The following is a 12,521-nucleotide window of genomic DNA, read 5'->3' on the forward strand; positions in this document are numbered from 1 at the left end:
GAGATGTGATATAAATTTCCTGCTATTCCCCCACCATATACAACTATTGATTCAATCAATATACACAGAGCCCGCTTCCTTCGACTCAGCATCACTGCAAACCACCATTAAGACGGGTAGCAATGAGCTTGAACAGGGAGTTCATGTGTCAGAGAGATAGAAGCTGACCTCCCTGTGGACAGGCCTGAACATGCAAGCAGCTGCTGTCAGCAAGCCAAAACGTGGGGGAATTAATAGAAACAGCAGCTCTCCAGGGACTCTGTTAGCCAACACTGACAGCCAGCTCTGATCTGGGGTCATCTTAATGCACTCCACCTCTTCCCTTCTGCATTAGTGGTGGGAAATATGAAACCTGGATCACGACAAACATTATTTAACTTTCTGGGTAGGCTTAATTCTGAACGCTGGCCCAGGCCTGTGCAAGCCGTGATATGCACACTTGTGGCAATGAAGAATGTGGGAGTGCCCCACTGAGGCTCAATTTTCATCTGACAGTATGCTATTAAATCTGAATAGCCCACAAACACTAGTGAGATTTTGCAGATGCAAGCAAAGGTCTGGAGAGTTTAGTTGTAAAAGTGGAGAAAGCAGAAGAAGTAAAATACATGTGAGCAGACACTGTACTTTTAATACAAGTTCCACCTGTCCATCCATCCATTTTCTTTCGCTGCAGTTGGACCTGGTTAAAACTAATTCAATTTGATATGACATCTCCAAAGCAAAATGTATCATGTTCAGTTTTTAGAACTGTTACAGGGACGTGTAACAGGCTCTTTATAGCTATTTTGGAGGCTGCAGACCACTCGCTTCTTCTGCACAACAGACTGGAGGCATCTGTAGATACTGACAAAGCTTTTTATTACTGACACAGGTGTTAATTATATGCCAAGTATCTTATCTTAAAGGGATGCGCCTTAAAAACCACATCACGTAAGCTGACACATGTGAGTATGCAAAATGACTCAAATTGATTATCCATGTAACGACAAGAACTTTCAAGTTGACTAATCAGTTTATCTCTGCTCATTGGGTGGATTAAGGTGTACTAAAACAACCGGCAACTGAGAGTACTTGAAAAATCAACACTGCAGTAATACCACACATACATTTTAAAGAGTGGCAGGGGTAAAATCCATGATTTGTGTTTACATTGTGCACCTCAGAGGCTTTTACAAGCACAGCCTCTCATCGAGGGAGGAGAATGACTGCTCAGGAGAGAAGTGACTCACAGAAGCTACCAGCTGTGATTTACTGACAAATGCCAGTGTTGGTTATTTGTTCTAAATAATGTGTTGATGGACAAATGGCTGTGCAGACTGAGAGCAAGAAGAAGCCAGCTCCACGGGCTCGCCTACGCACTAAGAACGCTAGAAAGCGTCCCAGATTAAGGCCAAGTTATATAACTTGGACTCCATTAATGCTTTTGCACTGCATGTGCTCTGCTGGCTAGTTAATGCATGGACTGTACCCTTTTTATTCTCAGCAAAACACCCTCAGCTGAATGCTGATGTGATAATAAGAAAGTGCTGAAGGCTGCTCGCTTAAAGTGAAGTGTGCACACGATGACAGCATGATGCCCCAGCAGCTCGCCACCGAGATGTTTCAGACATGATCTGCTAGCTCTGCTCATGGTCCAACGCTAGCTCGTTAAGCAGCACCTTAGCCACCATGTTGCTGCACAATAAACACGTAAAGGAAATCAACAGTTTGAAATATTGACGCCAGAAAGGAAGTGGAAATGTCAACTTCTCAAGTCGAGCAATGATGCCATACATGTGCAAGGCGCCGAGGATGACAGAAACCAGGGAAGAAACCTTTTTGAGTTTTCTGTAACAAAGCTGTAATGAAATCAGCTGAAGTAATAACCCCCCGGGGAAGCTACTAACTGTACAGCTAGCTAGGATGCTGATTTCACGGTCAACGTCAACGCTCAAACTCTCCTTACCGCGGTATAGTGATGCATTTCGTGTTGATATTCTGGGTGGTGATGGCTTTCTCCAGTTCGTCCAGTTGTCCCGTCTTCTTCAGCTTCTTCACCAGGCTCTTCACCGCTTTTTCACACCACTTCTCCTCCTGGCCGTTCTGCTCTCCCTTCTTCCAGCCCAAAAGTCGTTTGACAATGGGGGGAGTGAAAGGCAAAATTGACATCTTTTGAGTTCAGCTGAAGTCAGTCCAGTGTCGAGAAGTCCGTCAGTTTGGAAAAAACACGGAGGAACAAGTGTCCCTAAAGCGCTCCGAGTAGTGGAGACGACGGGAGTAAAGACAAACTGCTGCTGTTGTTGTTGTTTTTAAAGTCACACAAAACACATCTCGGAGTCACACCGACCACTTTTAGCGGACTCGCTCCGTCTGTCTCGAGCTCAGCGGTGAACTGTGCACCGGTAGTCTGTTGCGCTGTGGATTTAGTGCTACTCCGCCAGAAAACCTAGTTCCGTCTGCACTCTTTCAGGCCAGAGCTAGTCTAAACACACCTCACTTGACTCACACCCAAAACTGCGTCGCTAGCTCTAAGGCAGAAACGAAAGCGTCGTGATAGGTTTTTTACGTCTCTGAATGCTCTAGCCTTCCACGAGCAAAGTTTTTGGTTAAGTTCAGAGTCATCCGCGGGTGCTGGATCCTCCGACTGAAATCTGCTAAGAGTCTGCATCAAATGCAAATGCATGAGCTGCTGCTGAGAGTCTCAATTCAGACTTTAGACTGCACAGCAGACCCATGAAAGGCCAGTGTGAGCAGCTGGCCAAATGTGTTTTGCTGATATTGCGCAATCTCCATCCTTTTCCCTGTTATTGCTGATAAACCTCCACGTGGCTGTGTCTAAATAAGCAGTCACAACAGATCACTTGATTTAGTTATGTAACACTGGGCAGTTTTTGTTCTTTTGCATGTGACTTCACTTCAAAATTTCTGATGAAATTAGGTCCTTGTTTTCCTTCTGTTTTTCTTTTGTTTCAGTAGGCTGTATAGGACAGTGGAGCTGTCTAAATAAAAAAAGAAAACGTTGGCTCTGTTGTGTTTCAGTTTAGACTGTGAGACATAATTATAATCAAAAGTGCTGTTCTTTTTAAAAATAAGTGTAGGTTTCCAACTTCAGCTGGAAAACATACTCTATGCTTCTTTTTCCATTTTACTTTTAGAAATCCACATATGCTTAATTGCCTGGCTGTCAGCCACATAACCAAGGTTGCATAAGAATACAGCCGTGCCTGTGTTTTTGTTGAATAAAGGCTTGAGGTTTGACATTCAGCATCACTAGCGCAAAGGGTTTCCAGTAATTGCTACTGGCTTGTTTTGTCTCCAGATGGGTGAATAACTCTGGAGCTGCTGTAAAGATGGAAGGTGATAGGAGTCGTACATGAATGCAAGAGATGAGCCACTAACTTGCCTCAGCTTGTTTTACACGTGAACACAGGAATCAACGAGGTGGCAGTTTGGCTTTGCAGCTTGGCTCAGCTCCACTAAAGCACAAGTACAGCTTGACACATGCACATGTAGGCCTAAACACCTCCACCACACCACCTTTCACACACACTCCCTGTTTCAGTGTCAAGGAGTCAAGTGGCAGATGTACAATGGGCCGTGCAGTGCCGCTGAGCTCACCGCAGAGAGAGTGATAGCGGGACTGTTTAGGGTGTGAAGCTGCCTTTGTTGCTGCAGCTTCAAAAGAAAGACTTTACTGCTTTCAAGCACAGTTTCCAAAGTCGGGTATCTTATTAGCAGGCACTTGAAAGAGTCGTAAAATGTGAACGCTCTGCACAAAGAAGCCGGTGCACTTGCTTGGATTCAGTTTACAAATTTTCTATAGTCACACAGAAGAAGAACTTACACAGCTGGAATTCAAATGGCCCACAGTGGACGCATATATGAGGATAGTGATGGTAGTGAGGTGCCAATATTTGCTCACTGCCTCCACTGACTGTTCAGAATTATACAACTATAGTGGCATTGACCTGCTGTTACCATTTTGGTATGTGTGTACAGGCGCATTGACCTGCATTCAGCCAGCAAGCCCCCTCCTCCACTCCTATGCACAGTGTGAAGTTTGTGCTAAAAATACAGCTGGCTTTAAGCTCAGCAGGACATACCCGTCTCCTTTCATCTATTTTGGTTGCACAGCAGTGTGTATTTTTATATCTGCTACAGGCATGTCAAGGTTTCTTCATACATGATATCTTTGTTAAATGAATTCTCACCCTTGAGCAAAGATTTTCTAAAAAATAAACAAAGGACTTCTCAGATCAATGACTGTGAGGAAACTATCACAAGCACTTAGTGTGAGCAGCTGCTTTGACCTGTAGAGATTAGGTTTTATGTGCAGTCCCAGATATCAACAGCTCCTTGTCTGTAGTAACTATCAAGTCCACAAAAGTGTAAAACACACCACTCTCTCGCTCTGTGGTGGGTTGGCAGGTTGGAGGAGAAGGCTGGAGGAGCGTGTGGCCGTGTGTCACACGCTGAGGCCCCGCGGCCCTCTCGACACCTGTTTACGCCCCCAGGGACACGACCGGCCAAGACAGCTGGTTTGTTTTGGAGAAGTGCAGGCCGAGACGGAGCGGATATGGGGGTGCGGGGCGGGGGGATGGGATTACAGATGGGCCGCAGTAGACAGGCGGGAGGACGGGTGTACGGGTGGGGGTTGGGGGTGGAGTTGTGGGCTTCTGTGAGAAGAATTACTGAGCACAAAAGGAACGTCAGCGAGACTCAATGGGCAGTGGCCACTGCAGTCCGATGGATGATAATGACATTGTGCTGGCAGCAACCTCAGGGGACTTGTTCCAGTGTGTGTGTGTGGGTGTGGGTGGGTCTTTGACGTCATAATGTCCCAGTGGAGAGGCATTCAAACTGTGGGACTCTGGATGGATGTGATAAGGAAGCAGATGACCAGTTATTAGCCAATTTAAAAAAGACAGATGCTGAAGATTATATCATTTGAACTTAGATATAAATAACTGCTTAAATACAGTCAGCATCCCCTAGAAAGTTTAATTCATCGCTCATGTGTACCAACCCCAACTACATCTAAAATTATCGCACACTTTTATTTCAGTAAATTAAAAAAATCAATTTAAAAGTTATATATTGGACACAATAAACACAGATCTTTTTCTGTTGGTTATGTTCTGCAGATTTTTGTAACATATACTGTTTAGAGTTTTCAGAAGGTCCTGGTTTTGGATAATCACATATAAAATTTTGTATTTGACAGTTGCTACAGATGTTTGAAAAGCAACAAAAATACACAAAAAAATGTAGGTAACTGTCACAAATCCTGCTTAAAAACCCCTCACAGAAGTGTTGCAGCTCGAACGCAGTGGATTACTAATAAAACTAGTAAAACCAGACCATGAAATAGAGTGATTGCTCCAAATGTTACATATTTTACTGTTCATAGTTTGTCAAAGAAGATCACCTTTTAACAACCCTGTGTATGATTTTACAATAAAATCCACAATTATTATGTCAGAAGATTACACATTTTTAGGTGTTAAAAACGAAATAAATAATTTTAAAAGACAATATTTTACTTGGCCATGAAGATTATACACATCTTTCTCAAACTAAATGCGCAAAGTCTACCATTCACCATTCTTCATGAGAAACAATCATGTTTCACCACAGACTCTCAAAGTTTTTCTGGCATGCTAGAGAGAAAAAAAAAGCATATTCCTCCAAAAACCTTTTTCTGTCATTAAAAATGAAAAAGGAACAAGTTTAATTTTAGTTTAAAAAATGGTGCAATATTCTTTGACTTCTTTTTTTTTAAATTCCTTCTCCTGATCTGTCACACCAGCTTCTCCCCCTGAGAACCACTAACATATACAAAGTTGGCGTGACTGCCTGCATGCGTTTGTTTGTGCGTGTTTGACATATACCAGTTCGTGAGTGAACAGAGCTCAGGGGTGCCATATAAAAGTGTTAACACTGATCCTCTTGGCAATAACAGGACACTGTGTTTTCCCTCTGAGAGAGCCATCAATCGTTCAACAGCTTATGACAGCTCCTCCAGGGATGGTAGAGCGAGCACATGGTGTACCAATCAACACCATAACTATCACGCACACACAGGCAAACCCACACACACCCTTCCACATGCAGTAGGCCCTTCCTTTCTCACTTCACTACTCTATAAATGACAGTTCGTTGTGCCTGCTTGTGCTTTCACTTTTGTATGCAGACCCATCAAAAGTGACTCTGTTTCCACATTGGTATACAGATTGTTTTGTTCCGGCACTTATTTTGTGTATGACGTCACTCTTTTTACCAGCTCATCTACTCAAACACAGGAAATGGTGTTCGGTCCAAATCCCTTGTGACAGATCTTTTGAAACTTTGTGCTGTTGCGCAAGTCACTCTGCTATGAATAACAGGAAGACAGCTATTTTTCATCTCAGTCTAATTGCCAGTCACTCGGCTAAATCTTCATAGTCAGTCTTCATAAGCATGCCCTTATTGGTTGTTTGCAGTTACTAGAATCACACAATTGCAAGAAAAACTTGAGAGTACATTCTTTTTAAAATATTTGCAGCGTTCAATCTGACTGAACTAACACACAATGCAGGTTAATAAACAATCACACGAGTGAACTCTCGCCAATATAACTCATAGAAAGCGGCAACAACCTCCATTTCCTGTAGCTGCTTATGAGAATTGCACACTGATGATGATTAAATTAGGAAGGTTCATTTTCGCAGAGCTGTTTCAATTCACTATTTCTGCAATGCCTTAATAGAGCAGCTGTCTTCAGGTCTGGCAATAGTATTTTAGTTGGGCTAAGGGGTCAGAATTTAGTCTTGACTTGATAATTCAAAAACATGCGGGTTTTGTTTTTTTGGGGGGGCGGGGGGTCATTTACTTCTGTATGGTTCTCCTCATATACTCCTAAATAAAATCTGGACACAATTTTGAATGTATGCTGATCCGTCCAATGTGTGCAGACCCACTTTTCCTCCAAATAAAGTCATGTTAAACTTTAAACTTGGTCGTAGGACTTTTTTAGTGAGCACGCTTTGTAGTGACACCTTTTTTTATAACGACACTTCTGCAATCCTAACGTCTGATCTCATCTCCTTAAATTAGAGAAACTGCCAAGTAGCTCTAGGGACATTTGTTGCGACAATGACTGTCTTTTTTTTTTAAACATCTTGTACTGTAAGTTATTACTCAATATGTTCAACAAGACTGCTTGCCTATTCTCTTCTGTTTATCCAATTTAGGCTCACGGGAGGGCTGGAGCCTATCCCAGCTACCATAAGGCATGAGGCAGGGTACACCCTGGCTAGGTTGCCTGTCTGTCGCAGGGCTTACACAGAGAGAGACAACCATTCACGCTCCCATTCACGCCTACGGGTGATTTAGAATCACTAATTAACTTGCTCACACTAACTGCATGTCTATGGACTGTGTGAGGACGCTCGAGTACCTGGAAAGAATATGCAACCCCCACACAGAAAGGTAACGGCCAGAACGTGGATTCAAACCCAGGACCTTCTAATGAGGCAACATGCTCCACATAACATCCAAAACCTATGAGATTGTGTTGCCTTTCTTTATTTTTGCATTGCTAGAGAAGCAGTTTTTTATTATACAGAATGTTTACATTAGATGACAAATAAACCCCAGAACAACCCAATATTGCTGCTATGAATTTAAAAAATTAAATTAATAAATTAAAGTCATTGTAATGTCTCTTTTTGCCAGCCACGGCATTTTGAATGCATGTTATTTGTTTGAAAAGGGCAATAGGAATAAAACTTCACTGTCTGATGGCACGATGACTCAAATTGGTAAAATAAAGCAGAAGCAAAGAACATTTCCCATAAAGCCAAGCTTCCTGAGATAGATTTCCTCTCAGCGCAAATGTAAAATGGTAATAACTGCTTGTATTACCCCCTACGCCCGCTGAATTATGAACTTTACTGCCTAATAGTAGCTGCTGCTGTTTTTCTCAAAATAAAAGTTCAGTATTATATATATTTAATTTTAAACTATTTGTTAGATATTCCCAGAAAAACAAAGGATAGGAACTCAGTAATAAATATTTCCTTTTAGTTTTTCAAGTAGGATTGACAGGATGACCCTGCAGGGAAATGGGTCCGTGTGAGTGTCCTGACTGGTACCACAGACTCATGTTTGTTGCTCATCAGCACTGTGTGACTCTGCTCATACGACTTCTCCCTGGTACTACATGAACACACATGACTCACAGTCCAGGTGGGTCTTTTCTCTTTCCTTATATAGCTGTGGTAAACCTAGTCTTTGTATCTGCAGTGAAAAGTTTATCTCCACTTGAGCTATGACTCACCGTATATAACGATAGCCCTGGTGATAACCCGTTGTTCCTACTATGACTTATTATAAAATGCAAGCTTGTACAGTGTCGTCTGAGGCAGCGCTGCCATGACTTACCTCTGAGTCATGAGTCACTATAAATGGCTGTTGGTCAATCCCTGTGAGAGCAAATTTCCTTTTGTTAGCATGCCTGCATAATCTCATTGATAGCAGACAGGATATTGAGTTAAGGTCACTCAGTTTGAGACACTGTTTGGAGGCAAAGAGTACTGAATACTGTGCCATATGACACACGGAGTCATTAAGTATCCTCTAACAGCCTTATTAGAGTACTTTCACTTCTAATTCGGGATGTGCTAAACTTGATAAGTAGCAGAGTATGTGGCCAAATATAATTGGAAGAATAATCCACTGAACGTAGACATATTTGATGACAGAAAGTCAGATAAAATAAGCTTTACAACCGATTTCTCATCATATTGACATACCCACAGTGTAACACATATACTTGATATTCATTGAAGGAACTAATCAGTTCTCTTAATTAAGTCTAAAAGTATTACTTTGAGCAAAATCAGATTAATCTAGAATTCTGACTTATTTTCATACTCCTTTACAACGTATAAAGCTCAGTTATCCTTAAACTCATTTTTCTCAGATAACTATACTGTTTCAAAAGAAACATGATGATTATATTACCAGATGTGTATTTTGAGGGTTCAGAAAACTTCAAAAGGGATGAAGGGAACATGATATTCTCCATTTAGTCAGTTTCCTGCAGGAACTTTTCACCTACAAGTAATAGCAAATAGGTAGTACTTACTATAAAGTAGTTTAAAAAAGAGTAGGTACTTTGTAGCAAATGTAAAAGTAGGTCATTAAACTGATATAATAACAGGAAGTAAATGGCATTTTATGTTTCTCAGAGTAAAGCGAACAATTTTTCAGTCACCCTTCACTTTATTGAACTTGTTTATTCACATTAAATGAACTTAACTCTGTGACTCATGAGGTGATTTGAAGTGACTCAGTCAGCGAATTCCCATTGTTTAAACAGCTTTAAATGATCTATGTTTCTAAAATAACTGCTGCATATAGTATAACAGCATGATTCCGGTCCTCCTATCATCAGCTCCTTTCACTAATGACTCTAAATTTACTCCAGTGTAAAGCAGCTGTTGAGCCCTTAGCACAGCAATCTTAATAATTAACACTTGAACAGCTGTTGCTTCAACCAAGTCTCTTTTTTTCAACTTTACTCAACAGTGACACCTCAGTGAGGTATATGTGGACATCATATGCGGACACCACAAACCAGAAATAAGGTACCAGGAGACCAAGAGTGTAGTGCCGAAATGGGAAAATACAATGCAGTAAATGATCAAACTAACTGGCTTTGCCAGGAAAAAATTCTGTTTTTACAGACTTTGGGACTTACATTCAACGACCATTTGAACGCTAGTGGCACAGATTCAACAACATTTCCTCAGACATTTTTCTTCATATTGACAGCATGACAGAGTTGCTACAGATTTGTGGGTTGGAAGTGAACCTGTCACTCCACCACAACTCAAAGCTCCCTACTGAACTGAGATGCAGTAACAAGTGAACAGAAATCGAGACTCATCACATCAGATAACATTTTTCTAGTCTCCTGCTGTCCACTGTTGGTGAGTCTGTGTAAATTAATGGGGGCACAAAGAAAGATCCAAGAATTAATTTCAGTAACCATGACTCCTTCAGTCAGCACCACTGCTCTTGGACTTAAACCCAGGGTTGGCCTTTTAAGGGTCTGACAAAATCAAACCATCGAATTCCATCCAACCATTTTCCTCAGCTTATATAGGACCAGGTCGCAGGGGGCAATAGCCTAAGCAGAGAAGGCCAGACCACTTCTCTCCCTAGTTCCCTTCTCGGGCTTGTCTGGAGCAACACCAAGGCGTTCCCAGGCCAGCCGAGAGATATAATCTCTCCTGGGTCTGCCTAGGGGCCTCCTCCCAGTGGGACATCACCCTATCTCTAAGAAAGTGGCCAGTCATCCTTCGCAGAAAGCTCATTTCCGCCGCTTGTATCCCTGATCTTGTTCTTTCCGTCACTACCCAGAGCTCATGGCCATTTGTGACGGTCGGGACACAGACTGACCGCTAAATTAAGAGCTTCGCGCTCTCTTTACCATGACGGATTGGTACAGGATTCGTGTCACTGCAGCCATAGCACCAATCGGTCTGTCGATCTCCCGCTCCCCTCTTACTTAAAGTTCCCCACTTCGGGCATCAACTCATCCCTGACACAGAGTAGGATCTGAGTATTCTAACCAGAGGGTGGAAAAAGGTGAAATTGCACCACCCAGAGGTTATTTTCCTTTATTACAATCATATATACCTAATAAATCATCTTTCTGACAATGTAGGCTACTTACTCAACCAAACAGAATATTATATATCTCATGATTCAGTAAAAGGACTAGATGTTATAGTCCCTGATATTGCATTGCTTTATATGGAGAGAATCTTGAGGGATGGCTTTTATGAGGAAAGGCAGCCCAGAAACTTTACCAGCAGCACACATCGTCAGTATTTTATCTCATAAAATAATTAAAGCTCATTAATCCTGGACATAGGGTCTTAATCTTTCTTTCTCCTCCTAAAGACGAATAGCCATCTTTATGTCTAAAGTCCTGCTACTCTGTGGGATTTTAGTATGCTCCAGTATGCACATCAGCAAACAGTAAAGTGGATGAGACTGAGTAAAATCCCAATTTGACTCATAATTGCACATTATGTCAAATATACCAGCCTGCTATTTGCATTTATATGGCAACTAAAGCCCTCAATCTCAGAGAACATATGCATAGAAGAGCAAGCATTTGGTCACAGACCATTGCTTTTCTTTGTGGCTGATATCATTTCTCAATCGCCTAAGCCCCATTCACACACCCCATGACAATATGCAAAAAATGTCCCTGGGCTACCACTGTATTGCTGCAGCTGAGCAATGCGAGAGGAAGGAGCACTCTGGTTGTTGGAGTTGTTATCAGACTCCATAAGCCTTTAAAAATGTGTAACGTATAAGTCATGGACACGAACAAAAGAGGTCTGCTTAATAAGGGTTCTGCATTACCGACAAACATGCAAAAAAGAAGACATTAAACTAAAATTTTCCTCGAGATGGATGTTTAACCAATTTAAGATAAATAAGATTAATAGTAGCAGCTTTTTTTGGGTGCTTACTTGTAAAACTGGAGTCAGTCTACGTGCTTGACTGGATACTTTTGTGCCTCCAGCAAGAATGGAAGCAGGAACATTTCAGTGTCAAGCAGTTTGCATTCCCCACTACACTGAGCAGGCAAAAACATTCAACAGACTGACTGAAGAGTCTGCCAAGAACAGGGGAGAATATTGACATGTGACCTGCTTGTAAAGAGAGGGTCAACTAGTGAACTGGAGCCTTGGGATTCTGCAAGGGACCAGCTGGCAGCTACATAAGGATGTGTGAGGAGCAAATAGCTTCCAGTGTGTATGAAGCTTAATGGTAATTAGTATCGAATCACATCAAAGAGATTAAAGCTGGAACATCTGAAGAGCATTTCAACCCAACCCAGATACTGTACCTTCAGTTAGCGAACGCAGTCATCTGTTCACACCTGATGCATTTGTTTACCTCCTGCGCACATGCGCTTGAAATACGTGTACATCATACGTTTGCCTTTGATGTATCAAAGACCTCTGGGCTATGATGTCAGTGCAAAGTTCGGTCAGCTGTAAGTAGCAGCAGGAGCACTGACTACAACAAATCCATGTTTTTCTGTATTTATTTGATTGATTATTTTTTATTATTTGGCAAAAGTAAGTACTAAATGCCCCTAAAGCAGCAAGGGTGGAGTGTTAGGTGCTACAAGCAGTGTTTAAGGTTGGCTGTACCTAACATTGTAGCCACTAACCCAGCAGAGGTTATCACTGACCTCTCTGCGGTTCACACTGAATACCATGTTCTCTCCCAAGTGTTTAGTAAGGATTGGGCCTTGCCGCTCCCACCTCACCATCCCTATTACTTTTGTATAGGTCTTCTCCCTAGCGCTTCCTTTCCAAACAGTTGCTTGTACAGTTTCTCAAAGCCTGAGCACGGGGCTATGGAGCACTATATAACGGACTCACTTGCAGCAGGCATTATTCGGCAATCCACATCTCACCTCGGGGCGGGATTCTTCTTTGTTGATAAGAAGGATAAAACCCTGC

At 42.0% G+C, this 12,521-nt stretch overlaps 1 protein-coding gene across 1 annotated transcript in view; it reads right to left on the reverse strand.

The window, feature by feature from the left end:
- Positions 1–11,871, reverse strand: part of smad3a (SMAD family member 3a) — a 37,363-nt gene extending 25,492 nt beyond the window's left edge. The window contains exons 1-2 of the mRNA XM_040045658.1: positions 11,860–11,871; positions 1,946–2,359 (exon numbers count right to left, since the gene is read on the reverse strand). Coding sequence (XP_039901592.1) covers positions 1,946–2,148 — 203 coding nt within the window. The 5' untranslated portion in view covers positions 2,149–2,359; positions 11,860–11,871. The remainder of the gene's footprint in view (positions 1–1,945; positions 2,360–11,859) is intronic.
- Between the last annotated feature and the right edge of the window lie 650 nt (positions 11,872–12,521).

The sequence above is a fragment of the Simochromis diagramma genome, unplaced genomic scaffold (genome assembly GCF_900408965.1).
Source record: "Simochromis diagramma unplaced genomic scaffold, fSimDia1.1 OVJJ01000079.1, whole genome shotgun sequence".
NCBI lineage: Eukaryota > Metazoa > Chordata > Actinopteri > Cichliformes > Cichlidae > Simochromis > Simochromis diagramma.